The 14,056-nt window shown below is 42.5% G+C and overlaps 1 protein-coding gene across 1 annotated transcript in view; it reads right to left on the bottom strand.

Annotated features, from left to right (window-relative positions):
* Positions 1 to 756: 756 nt before the first annotated feature.
* vdac3 (voltage-dependent anion channel 3) overlaps positions 757 to 14,056 on the bottom strand; it is a 35,020-nt gene continuing 21,720 nt past the window's right edge. The window contains exons 7-11 of the mRNA XM_061928871.1: positions 12,692 to 12,744; positions 12,368 to 12,595; positions 2,685 to 2,835; positions 2,543 to 2,600; positions 757 to 1,201 (exon numbers count right to left, since the gene is read on the bottom strand). Of these exons, the coding sequence (XP_061784855.1) occupies positions 1,110 to 1,201; positions 2,543 to 2,600; positions 2,685 to 2,835; positions 12,368 to 12,595; positions 12,692 to 12,744 (582 nt within the window). The 3' untranslated portion in view covers positions 757 to 1,109. The remainder of the gene's footprint in view (positions 1,202 to 2,542; positions 2,601 to 2,684; positions 2,836 to 12,367; positions 12,596 to 12,691; positions 12,745 to 14,056) is intronic.

Genomic DNA, 14,056 nt, shown 5'->3' with positions numbered 1-14,056 from the left:
GAGTAGATCCGGACTGGTAAAATCACGGCAGGATAACTTAAAAATAAAGACTACCTCGGATTATTTTCTTTGTTTAAAAATAGAACAAGCACATTCTGAAAATGTACAAATCATAATGTTATTTTTTTTTTTACAATTACCTGTTGCGTTTAATAGTATTCTATCTTTGTCGTTATTTATATTTTCTGAATAAATTATGTGATAATGTTCATCAGTCAACTCATTGGTGTTCATTTTAAATCTATCAATATAAAAAAATGATAACAAAATCAAATAACAGGATGTTATTAATGTAGTTTGCTCATTTTCCTCGACTGAGATATGCGGCATCATCTACAAAGATAGAAAGAATTGCTATTGCGACATCCAGTGGACACATTTAGAACAGCAGGTTTTTTTCATTCAAAAACTAGTTTTTATACTTAGCAAAATCATCCCGTGGGCCGGATAAAACATGTTCGCGGGTTTGACACCCTTGATGTAAATAGTCATGAAAATAAAGCAAACGCATTGAATGAGGAGAAGGTGAAGGTGTGTCCAAACGTTGGGCCTGTACTGTATGGCTCGTCCACAGCACCCCTGTATACAGTATCTACTGTACTCTTGCTGACATTTCGATGTGCCGCAAGCTTTTTCTAATGCGCCTTGGCTCATTTAAAGGTTGGGAAACACTGCTCTAAATCTTCTCAGAGTGTGGTACCACTGATGGTATACATGTTGTATCTAGGAAACGATGGAAAAAAGAACATGCCTGAATGAACCAAAGAGTCGATGTTTATGCTCCAAGCCTGAGAACAAAGCACTTTAGTCAAGTGAAACATTGCAGAGGTGGCAAACAGTGATACTTGCAAAACAACATATTCTTCTCACTGTTGACTCAAAGGTGGCCAGTGTATGAATAATACTTGATCTACTGTAGATGTCATTGTGAATGAAGTGGCCACACAGACCCTGTTTAGGAATAATATTGCATTAAAACTGTCAAGTCCTGCAAGGTTAAGCCCTTAGAACCTTAGAATGTGTTTCATTGGATCTTTTAGGTGTCACACTCTTTCCTCTTCTTTTCCTCCCTGGTGACATTTTTGTTTTTTGCTTCTTTCCCGTCACATTCACGCCTCAAGCTCAAAGCCCATGCCCACTTTGTGTCCGCCGCCGTTCAAGTTCTTGCTGTCCACGAGCGCCGAGAGCGTCAGCTTGACACCTGCGGTGAGAGAAGCGTCAGTGTTGTGCTTTGTGTCGTATGCGGAAAAATATGGAAGTAGAATTGTCTCACATCAACTTATATATATATATATATATATATATATATATATATATATATATATATATATATATATATATATATATATATATATATATATATATATATATATCTATCAATATGATATTAATACATATGCATTTATTAATAAATATACAAATACAAATGTGATATACAAATAAATAATTTGTATAAATACACACATATTTGTAAATATATTTTTGAGATTTGAAAATATATACAAATAAAATGTATAAATATAAAAATGTGACATACAAATAAATCAAGAATCTGTATAAATAAACGTGTATTTGTAAATATATTTTTGGGATTTGAATATAAATATGCTTGATTTTGTATTGAATTGAATTTGCATATGTGGATCGCTTTTTTGCTTTTGTGTCGATGAGACATTCCTCCCACAAACAAGATGCACAAATAAATGTGACCTACACACTCCCCTGAACAACCAGCAGAGGGCACTGCAGCTAGAGCGGTCTGGGTCACAGAGCATTATATGCATTATATGCAAAATTCCCGGAGTTTTCTGCACAAAAACAATCCACGTCTTAACAGAGAGAACGCACAACGGGCCTGAGCTAGCTAACGTTAGCGTTGTATTAGCTAATGCTAATTTATCCAGTTAATCTGAAAGACCGTGCTAGCTGCTTTTTATTATTGTATCAATGCCATTTAATGACCTTGTCCCGATGTAGATACTGATCTCTTATCAGTCCAATGGGTGTCAAATCATCCCAAAAGTCATGACGTAATATGACCCTCCCGAGTGTGCCTCTAATTGGCTCGCCAGTGTCTGACCATGTCTGTGACCCAGACCGCTCTGGCTGAAGTGCCCTCTGCTGGTTGTTCAGGGGAGTGTGTAGGTCACATTTATTTGTGCATCTGGTTTGTGGGAGGAATGTCTCATCGACACAAAAGCAAAAAAGCGATCCACATATGCAAATTCAATACAAATACAAATACAAAATCAAGCATATTTATATTCAAATCTCAAAAATATATTTACAAATACACGTTTATTTATGCAAATTCTTGATTTGTATCTCACATTTTTATATTTATAAATTGTATTTGTATATATTTTTAAATCTCCAAAACATGTTTACAAATACGCGTTTATTCATACAAATTATTTATTTGTATATCAAATTTGTGTTTGTATATTTATTAATATATGCGTATGTATTAATATTATATTGATATATATAAGTTGATGTGAGACAATTCTACTTCCATAGAAAATGAAGCGGCGGCGCAAACCTGGCCGAAGGGTTTGAGTGTAACCGACGCCAACGTGGCTGTTGTTGTAGACTTTGGTCTGTGTGGAGAAAACAAAAAATGTCCTGAGTGTCCACAGACATGACGAGTGAATGAATGAATGAGTCATGTGACCGTTCCTTACAGAGACAGAAGCGTCCTTATCCAGCTGGTATTTGGCTCCCACGCCAAAAAGCGTGTTATTGCTGCCGGCTGTCCACGCCAGGTGCACTGCCATCTCCATGTTGCTGTTCACCTTCTGGTAAATGGAGCCGGCAAACTCTGTGCCATCATTGCTGCAAGATTCAAGCAGCGTGCACAATAGGCTGTGAAAAATAGTCTTATCCAGTGGTTCTCAAACTTTTTTCAGCAAGTGCAACTTCATAAAAAACCGTGGCCCTCCAAGTACCACCATTGAAATACAATAGTGTAGTAGGCCTAAGTATTCATTGAAGAACAAGGCAAAGGTTTTATTTAACAGTTTTTTCCACCTTTTGTGAGCCAAGGCACATTTTTTCACTTTGAAAAAATGCGGAGGCACACCACCAGCAGAAATCATTAAAAAACGAAACTCAGTTGACAGTAAAAAGTCGTTGTCGCAATTGTTGGATATGACTTTAAACCATAACCAAGCATGCATCAATATAGCTCTTGTTTCAAAGTCGGTGTGCTGTCACGACCTGTCACATCACGCTCTGACTTATTTTAAGTTTTTTGCTGTTTTCCTGTGTGTAGTGTTTTAGTTCTTGTCTTGTGCTCCTATTTTGGTGGCTTTTTGTCTTTTTTTGGTATATTCCTATAGCAGTTTCATGTCTTCCTTTGAGCGATATTTCCCGCATCTGCTTTGTTTTAGCAATCAAGAACATTTCAGTTGTTTTTATCCTTCTTTGTGGGGACATTGTTGATTGTCATGTCATGTTCGGAAGTACATTGTGGACGCCGTCTTTGCTCCACAGTAAGTCTTTGCTGTCGTCCAGCATTCTGTTTTTGTTTACTTTGTAGCCAGTTCAGTTTTAGTTTTGTTCTGCATAGCCTTCCCTAAGCTTCAATGCCTTTTCTTAGGGGCACTCACTTTTTGTTTATTTTTGGTTGAAGCATAAAACACCTTTTTACCTGCAAACTGCCTCCCGCTGTTTCCGACATCTACAAAGCAATTCGCTACCGGCTGCCACCTACTGATATGGAAGAGTATTACACGGTTACTCTGCTGAGCTCTACACAACACCGACACTCAACATCAACACATAATTTGCAGACTATAATTACTGGTTTGGAAAACATATTTTTAACCCAAATAGGTGAAATTAGATAATCTGTATCTCACGGCACAGTGGTTGAAAAACACTGATTGAACAAGTATATTTAATATTTTAGGCCACTGTAACGTTACACACAATTTGAACAGTAACGCTGTTTGAATATAGGAAAATAAAACTCTAAACTAATGAATCAAATAAAATTAATTGCGCATATATTTAATTAAGTGATTATTTGGTGCACCAATAGATGGAGCCCACGTATCAGTTTGAAAACCACTTGTCTGATCTTTAATGGGTCCTTTTGTGTTATCATTGCATCATGTGTGACCGTGGGCACACACCCTAAGTGCGGGGGGAAAGCAACAATGCCACCAGCGACAAGTGGGAAGTTGTATTAAATATGGCCGCACGCCACCTTCCTTGTGGTTGCACGATGACACGATGCTGTGATGTGGATTGCTGACAGAGTGAACATTATTAGACTTAACATCATGAAGAATAAGTGTAGACCTGCTCTATACGACAATGTGCTGACACAAGCGATGATGTTCAATGATTTAGGGCTAAATTAATAAATTAATTTATTGATCTTTTTTGTTTCCCCATATTTATACACAATAACTCAGATATGGTAACACTAGTGAGCAGTAGAGAATATGAAGTGATTTTTGGTCCAGAACATGTTTTGCTTTATTCATTATTGACGTGTTTCTTGCCACTTTGTTGTAAATTGTGTACATGAGGTTTCCAGTTCATTTTATCATCTATTATTACACTCAAAAATATGTTATTTTACCCTTTCAATATCTACTCCGTCTATTTGTATTTGTTTGACTTTCCCTTCTACTGTTACCGAATAGTATTATTTTAGTTTTACTGAGATTCAAAGATACCGTAGTCTGTTTTTGTCAAACCATCTTTTAATGTGTTCATTTCTTCTACTATTATTTGTATCATCTGCAAATAATACTAACTGTAAGTCTTTTGTAATTTCATAAATGTTGTTTGTATAAAGACTGAACAATTTTGGTCCCAGTATTGATTCATCCCTAAGGTACGCCCCACAATATTTTCAGCTCTGTAGACGTTTGTTCTCCTATCTTCACGTACAGACGCTCCCCTTTCCTCTCCCTTTCACTCATCCTCCCCCAGCGTCTACCTTTTTCCCATCTTTTATGGGGGCCTTGTGGTGACCCATCAGCGCTCTTGTTCTGTAACCCTGTACACTTTGTTTGTCTAATCTGGAACTAGAGATGTCCGATAATGGCTTTTTTACCGATATCCGATATTCTGATATTGTCCAACTCTTAATTACCGATACCGATACCAACCGACTCCTCTCTGAGCTGCCACCTTAACGTGGTAGAGGAGTTTGCGTGTCCCAATGATCCTAGGAGCTATGTTGTCCGGGGGCTTCTATGCCCCCTGGTAGGGTCTCCCAAGGCAAACTGGTCCTAGGTGAGGGATCAGACAAAAAGCAGCTCGAAGACCTCTATGAAGAACACTAACAAGGAACCCAGATTTCCCTCGCCTGGACGCGGGTCACCGGGGCCCCCCTCTGGAGCCAGGCCCGAAGGTGGGGCACGATGGCGAGCGCCTGGTGGCCCCATGGGGCCCGGCCGGGCACAGCCCGAAGAGGCAACGTGGGTCCCCTCTCCAATGGGCTCACCACCCATAGCAGGGGCCATAGAGGTCGGGTGCAGTGTGAGCTGGGCGGAAGCCGAGGGCAAGGCACTTGGCGGTCCGATCCTCGGCTACATAAGCTAGCTCTTGGGATGTGGAACGTCACCTCGCTGGGGGGGAAGGAGCCTGAGCTAGTGCGTGAGGTGGAGAAGTTCTGGCTAGATATAGTCGGACTCACTTTGACGCACAGCAAGGGCTCTGGAACCAGTTCTCTTGAGAGGGGCTGGACTCTCTTCCACTCTGGCGTTGCCGGCAGTGAGAGGCGACGGGCTGGGGTGGCAATTCTTGTTGCCCCCCGGCTCAAAGCCTGCACGTTGGAGTTCAACCCGGTGGACGAGAGGGTAGCCTCCCTCCGCCTTCGGGTGGGGGGACGGGTCCTGACTGTTGTTTGCGCTTACGCGCCAAACGGCAGCTCAGATTACCCACCCTTTTTGGATTCACTCGAGGGAGTACTGGAGAGTGCTCCCCCGGGTGATTCCCTCGTTCTACTGGGGGACTTCAACGCTCATGTTGGCAACGACTGTGAAACCTGGAGAGGCGTGATTGGGAAGAATGGCCGCCCGGATCTGAACCCGAGTGGTGTTTTGTTATTGGACTTTTGTGCCCGTCACAGATTGTCAATAACGAACACCATGTTCAAACATAAGGGTGTCCATATGTGCACTTGGCACCAGGACACCCTAGGCCGCAGTTCCATGATCGACTTTGGAGTTGTGTCATCGGATTTGCGGCCTAATGTTTTGGACACTCGGGTGAAGAGAGGGGCGGAGCTTTCTACCGATCACCACCTGGTGGTGAGTTGGCTGCGATGGTGGGGGAGGATGACGGACAGACCTGGCAGGCCCAAACGCATTGTGAGGGTTTGCTTGGAACGCCTGGCATAGTCTCCTGTCAGAGAGAGTTTTAATTCCCACCTCCGGAAGAACTTTGAACATGTCACGAGGGAGGCACTAGACATTGAGTCCGAGTGGACGATGTTCCGTGCCTCTATTGTCGAGGCGGCTGATTGGAGCTGTGGCCGCAAGGTGGTTGGTGCCTGTCGTGACGGTAATCCTAGAACCCGCTGGTGGACACCAGCGGTAAGGGATGCCGTCAAGCTGAAGAAAGAGTCCTATCGGGCTCTTTTGGCTCATAGGACTCCGGAGGCAGCAGACAGGTACCGACAGGCCAAGCGATGTGCGGCTTCAGCGGTCGCGGAGGCAAAAACTCGGACATGGGAGGAGTTCGGGGAAGCCATGGAAAACGACTTCCGGACGGCTTCGAAGCGATTCTGGACCACCATCCGCCGCCTCAGGAAGGGGAAGCAGTGCAATGTCAACACCGTGTATGGTGAGGATGGTGTTCTGCTGACCTCGACTGCGGATGTTGTGGATCGGTGGAAGGAATACTTCGAAGACCTCCTCAATCCTACCAGCACGTCTTCCTATGAGGAAGCAGGGCCTGGGGAATCTGTGGTGGGCTCTCCTATTTCTGGGGCTGAGGTTGCCGAGGTAGTTAAAAAGCTCCTCGGTGGCAAGGCCCCGGGGGTGGATGAGATACGCCCGGAGTTCCTTAAGGCTCTGGATGTTGTGGGGCTGTCTTGGTTGACAAGACTCTGCAACATCGCGTGGACATCGGGGGCGGTACCTCTGGATTGGCAGACCGGGGTGGTGTGTTCCAACTATCATTGGATCACACTCCTCAGCCTTCCCGGTAAGGTCTATTCAGGTGTACTGGAGAGGAGGCTACGCCGGATAGTCGAACCTCGGATTCAGGAGGAACAGTGTAGTTTTTGTCCTGGTCATGGAACTGTGGACCAGCTCTATACTCTCGGCAGGGTCCTTGAGGGTGCATGGGAGTTTGCTCAACCAGTCTACATGTGCGTTGTGGACTTGGAGAAGGCATTCGACCGTGTACCCCGGGAAGTCCTGTGGGGAGTGCTCAGAGAGTATGGGGTAACGGACTGTCTTATTGTGGCGGTTCGCTCCCTGTATAATCAGTGTCAGAGCTTGGTCCGCATTGCCGGCAGTAAGTCGGACCCGTTTCCAGTGAGGGTTGGACTCCGCCAGGGCTGCCCTTTGTCACCGATTCTGTTCATAACCTTTATGGACAGAATTTCTAGGCGCAGTCAGGGCGTTGAGGGTATCTGGTTTGGTGGCTGCAGGATTAGGTCTCTGCTTTTTGCAGATGATGTGGTCCTGATGGCTTCATCTGGCCAAGATCTTCAGCTCTCACTGGATCGGTTCGCAGCCGAGTGTGAAGCGACTGGGATGGGAATCAGCACCTCCAAATCCGAGTCCATGGTTCTCGCCCGGAAAAGGGTGGAGTGCCATCTCCGGGTTGGGGAGGAGATTTTGCCCCAAGTGGAGGAGTTCAAGTACCTCGGAGTCTTGTTCACGAGTGAGGGAAGAGTGGATCGTGAGATCGGCAGGCGGATCGGTGCGGCGTCTTCAGTAATGCGGACGCTGTATCGATCCGTTGTGGTGAAGAAGGAGCTGAGCCAGAAGGCAAAGCTCTCGATTTACCGGTCGATCTACGTTCCCATCCTCATCTATGGTCATGAGCTTTGGGTCATGACCGAAAGGACAAGATCAAGGGTACAAGCGGCTGAAATTAGTTTCCTCCGCCGGGTGGCGGGGCTCTCCCTTAGAGATAGGGTGAGAAGCTCTGTCATCCGGGGGAAGCTCAAAGTAAAGCCGCTGCTCCTCCACATCGAGAGGAGCCAGATGAGGTTGTTCGGGCATCTGGTCAGGATGCCACCCGAACGCCTCCCTCGGGAGGTGTTTCGGGCACGTCCGACCGGTAGGAGGCCACGGGGAAGACCCAGGACACGTTGGGAAGACTATGTCTCCCGGCTGGCCTGGGAACGCCTCGGGATCCCCCGGGAGGAGCTGGACGAAGTGGCTGGGGAGAGGGAAGTCTGGGCTTCCCTGCTTAGGCTGCTGCCCCCGCGACCCGACCTCGGATAAGCGGAAGAAGATGGATGGATGGATGGATGGATACCAACCGATACAGATATATACAGTCGTGGAATTAACACATTATTATGCCTAATTTTGTTGTGATGCCCCGATGGATGCATTAAACAATGTAACAAGGTTTTCCACAATAAATCAACTCAAGTTATGGAAAAAAATGCCAACATGGTACTGCCATATTTATTATTGAAGTCACAAAGTGCATTATTTTTTTTAACATGCCTCAAAACAATAACAGTGCAATACTTTTTCATAACATGGTCACTACTGCCTAGTTTCTCTTGTTATATTCTTAATTTATTGTTATATTTTTATTCTCATTGTTGCTTTTTATTTTATTCTTATTGTAATATTTTTCTATTCTGTTTACATTTATACCCCCATTATATACTTTTTAAATTCAATCTCAATTCTGTACACTGCTGCTGGAATTTTTATTTTCCTGAGGGAACTCTCCTGAAGGAATCAATAAAGTACTATCTATCTATCTATCCAAACAGCAGCTTGGAATTTGGGACATGCTCTCCCTGAGAGAGAGTATGAGGAGGTAGAGGTGGGCGGGGTTGGGGTGGGGTTTATATTGTAGTGTCCCGTAAGAGTTAGTACTGCAAGGGATTCTGGGTATTTGTTCTGTTGTGTTTATGTTGTGTTTCGGTGTGGATGTTCTCCCGAATTGTTTTTGTCATTCTTGTTTGGTGTGGGTTCACAGTGTGGCGCATATTTGTAACAGTGTTAAACTTGTTTATACGGCCACCCTCAGTGTGACCTGTATGGCTGTTGACCAAGTGTGGCTTGCATTAATTCACAATGAGAACAGCCGGTAGATATTATGTGACTCGGACGGCATGCACGCAAAGGAAATGCCTTCAAGGTTTATTGGCACTCTGTACCTGTCCTTACGTCCGTACACAGCGGCGTTTTAAAACGTCATACATTTTACTTTTAGAAACCGATACTGATAATTATGAAACCGATACCGATAATTTCCGATATTACATTTTAAAGCATTTATCGGCCGATAATATCGGCAGCCCGATATTATCGAACATCCCTATCTTGAACGGATTTGGGCTGAAAACACAATTTTGTTGACAAAGATTCATCCATCCATCCATCTGTTGGTTAAGTAGCTTCTTACTCAGTTGAAGAACAACCCTCTGATACCGTACCTTTCTAATTTGTTTATTAAGATGCTGTGATTAATTGTGTCAAATGCTTTTGTTAAATCCATAAACACTGCAGCAGCACATTTTTTGCTATCTATTGCATTGGTAATCTCTTCCATTATTTCGATTAATGCCATTGATGTTGAAATGTTGGCTCTGCATCCATATTGGTTGTGAGTGTTTTGTTTTTATTTATGAATTTGTCCAATCTGTAGTTAAACAGTTTTTCAATAATTTTAGAAAATTGTGGAAGTAGAGAAACAGGTCTGGTGTTTGTCACCCGTCTTATAAATTGGTACGACTTTTGCTATTTTCATTTTACCTGGGAATTTGAAATGATAGGTTGCTGATATATGTTAAAGGTTCTGAAATATCTTCAATAACCTTTTTATTTGTTTCCATATCAATTTTGTTAAAATCAGTTAAGATCTTTGATTTACATTTTTTCACAATTTTGATTATTTCCTCTTTTGTCCCTCCTTCGAGGAATATTGAGTGGGGTTTTCTGTCTATGGTGTCATTCAAGTCCTCAACTGACTCGGGATCTGGAATCTTTTCCTCCAGATTTGGTCCAATGTTCACAAAAAAGCTTTCAACTACTTTGTTCATATTGTCATTTTTTACATTTCCATCTGAGAAGTATTTAGGATAATCCTTCTTAGCACCATTTTTAATATTTCTATTCAGGATGCTCCGTGTTGCTCTCATATTGTTTTGGTTCCGGTCCATAATTAACTGTAATATTATTTCCTCTGTGTTCGTAGTATGCCAGTTAGCTTGTTCTTGTATGTTTTGTACTTGTTTTCTACCTCTGTAGATATTTGTGTTATAAATGTTCTATAAAGTTTATTCTTCTTGCTGCAAACATTTTTCAGTCCATTTGTCATCCATGGCTGATTGTTTTTCTTTTGCTTCTTACAAAGTTGTTTTGTTTCAATGGACAGTGTGTGTCATAAAGCATCTCAAAAGTATTAAAAAAATACCATATGCATCATCTAAATCATTTTCACTGTATACATTGTCCCAACTTTGATCTCTCAGATTATTCTTGAAAGCTGTCATACAGCTGTGCATATTCTTCGAAAAGTCTTTTTGTCATCAATGTTCCTCTTCTTGTAGTTTATGTCATACATTATGAAAACTGGCAGATGATCAATAATGTTGGATATTAGAAGACAACTTGTGGTATTATTATCAAAATCATTAGTAAAAATATTATCAATAAGTGTGGTGCTGTGTCCTGAGATTCTGCTTGGCCTTGTGATTTTAGGATATAAACTCAAGCTACCGGTATACATTGTGTCAATAACGTCATCTACGGGCTTTTGTTTGTTAGGGTTCAAGAGGTCAATGTTGAAGTCTCCACATAAGAAAGTTATTGTTGTGTTTTATTATTCTCCAGCCTTCTGCTTTAATTAGATATCTGCATTTCGTCCTGTAGTTTTTGTTTTCAGTTCCTTTGTCCTCGGCAAATTAGCCTGTTAGTATTTAAGCTCGTCACTGACAGCTTTGCCTTGTCGGTTTTTGTCTCCTGTGCTCTCCACGTCTCATGCGCCTGCTTCGCCTCCCCAGTCCTGTCATGACCGAAAGGACTAAGGATATCAGGACTCCTTAGTCCTGATATCCCTAACCTCCTTGTGTTATTTTCCTAGCCTCCCTGAGGTAGAGAGGATATCTTTTGTTGGACTTTTTCTGTGCTCAGTGTGCCCTTGCCTATCCCCCTGCTGACCTCTGAGGATCCTGTTGGGTTTGGGCTACATTGTCTGCACTTCTGCCCCATAGCCTTTTGTTACCCCTTTTGGCCTAATTAAAGTATTTCCTTTTTGTAATTCCACCTTGCCTCCCTGCCACCTTGTCTCTGCATCCTGGGGTCAACACCTTGACCGATACCTTAACAGTTATTTTTTGACTGATTTCAGTAAAGTTGCCTTAATCCATTTCTCAAACGTATCAAAGTTTGACTTAGATGATCTATATATACACAACGTTTTTGCTTTTTTCATTGCATATTTCAATGGTTATACATTCTAAGATATTATCAATAGCTAATGACATATTTTTTACCACTTTGTAGTTAAAGTTCTTCATCACGTACACAGTTACTCCCCCTCCGTTCTTGGTGGTTCTGTTGAAATAATTTAGTTCATATCCTTCCAGGTCAAAATCCATTCCTTCATTCATATATACACACTAATTATATATATATATATATATATATATATATATATATATATATATATATATATATATATATATATATATATATATATATATATATATATATATATATATATATATACACACACACACACACACATACATACATATATATATATACATACACACACACACACACACACACACAGTCAGTATCCTATAGGACTAAAGCTTTCTGCTGTTTTTAGGACTTACTGTAAAAATAGTTGTGTAGATCCTCTTTTTTTATGAGTGTGCTCTTCTGCTTTTGAGAATCTAGTTTTTAAGGACCTGCTACAAAAACGGTAGTCAATGATCCTCTTTAAAACCGAAGTGGTTTTGTGTTTTGGAGAATCTACTGCAAACTTTAGACAAAGATCTTCTATATGACAGGCGCGCTCTGCTATATTTTAGGACCCACTGAAAAACGGTACTCAAAGATCTTTGCGGTTTGTGATTATATCCTGCAAAAACAGTAACATGCTCGCTATTTGACAGCAGTTTTCGGAGATCTACTTGAATGTCAGGTGAGCATCCACAACAAAATAGTGAGGCGGTGACACTCACACGCTGGTATGAAGCTGGAAGTCGGGGGCTTTGTATCCCAGAGCAAAGTTGTTCTTTGTCAGCCTGGACTTGGCCGTGTCAAACGCCACCTGGTAGCCCGCTAGCCAACCCTCGTAACCCAGCACAGCAGCGCCGTGGACAGTGAGGCCGGCCATGTCGAAGTCCAGGTCACATCCCACGTTGACAAAGTCACGCTTGTAGGCCGTCTTCAGTTTGGCGCTCTTTTTGCTAAATACAGAAAGGAATGAAGTGAACTACACAAAATAATAACATCCATTATTCATGTTTCTTGATGGTCCTAAAAATGTTGGGAATAGCTCCTACCCAGTGTTTGGTACAAAGGATGTGTCCAGACCCAGCTTCAAGCCTTTTGCCAGCTGCAGATCACAATCAATACGTTAGTAGTGTACAGTTGTACTTAAACTTACAAGTATTTTAAGATACGAACGGCTTCTCTGTTTTTGTTATGTTTTAAGTTGCGAGCATACTTTGAATTACGAGCTGCCCCGCCGCTAGCTGGTGTAGCTAATGTAAATGGTCTGTATTTATATAGCGCTTTACATATATGTCACATTCACACACACATTAACGGCACAGTTAATACCAAAAACATAAGTATGTGTGTGTATATACAAATACATACACTATATTGCCAAAGGTATTTGGCCACCTGCCTTGACTCCCATATGAACTTGAAGTGCCATCCCATTCCTAACCCATAGGGTTCAATATGATGTCGGTCCACCTTTTGCAGCTATAACAACTTCAACTCTTCTGAGAAGACTGTCCACAAGGTTGCGGCGTGTGTTTATAGGATTTTTCGACCATTCTTCCAAAAGCGCATTTGTGAGGTCGAACACTGATGTTGGTCGAGAAGGCCTGGCTCTGTTTTCGTTCAGATTCATCCCAAAAGTGTTCTATCGGGTTCAGGTCAGGACTCTGTGCAGGCCAGTCAAGTTCATCCACACCAGACTCTGTCATCCATGTCTTTATGAACCTTGCTTTGTGCACTGGTGCACAGTCATGTTGGAAGAGGAAGGGGCCTGCTCCGAACTGTTCCCACAGGGTTGGGAGCATGGAATTGTCCAAAATGTTTTGGTATCCTGGAGCATTCAAAATTCCTTTCACTGGAACTAAGGGGCCAAGCCCAACTCCTGAAACACAACCCCACACCATAATTATTCCTCCACCAAATTTCACACTCGGCACAATGCATTCCGAAATGTAGTGTTTTCCTGGCAACCTCCAAACCCAGACTCGTCCATCAGATTGCCAGATAGAAAAGTGTGATTCATCAGTCCAGAGAAAGCGTCTCCACTGCTCTATAGTCCAGTGGCGACGTGCTTTACACCACTGCATCCCACGCTTTGCATTGGACTTGGTGATGTATGGCTTAAATGTAGCTGCTCGGCCATGGAAACCCATTCCATGAAGCTCTCTGGGTACTGTACGTGGGCTAATTGGAAGAGCACATGAAGTTAGGAGCTCTTTAGCAACTGATTGTGCATCCGCTGACCCCCCTCTGTCAGTTTACATGGCCTACCACTTGGTGGCTGACTTGCTGTTGTTCCAAAACTCAACCATTTTCTTATAATAAAGCCGACAGTTGACTTTGGAATATTTAGGAGCGAGGACATTTCACGACTGGATTTGTTGCACAGGTGACATCCTATGACAGTTCCACACTGG

Source organism: Nerophis lumbriciformis, linkage group LG33 (assembly GCF_033978685.3).
Source record: "Nerophis lumbriciformis linkage group LG33, RoL_Nlum_v2.1, whole genome shotgun sequence".
Taxonomy (NCBI): domain Eukaryota; kingdom Metazoa; phylum Chordata; class Actinopteri; order Syngnathiformes; family Syngnathidae; genus Nerophis; species Nerophis lumbriciformis.
Note: the sequence above shows the minus strand (reverse complement) of the source record. Positions and strands in the feature narration are given on the sequence as shown.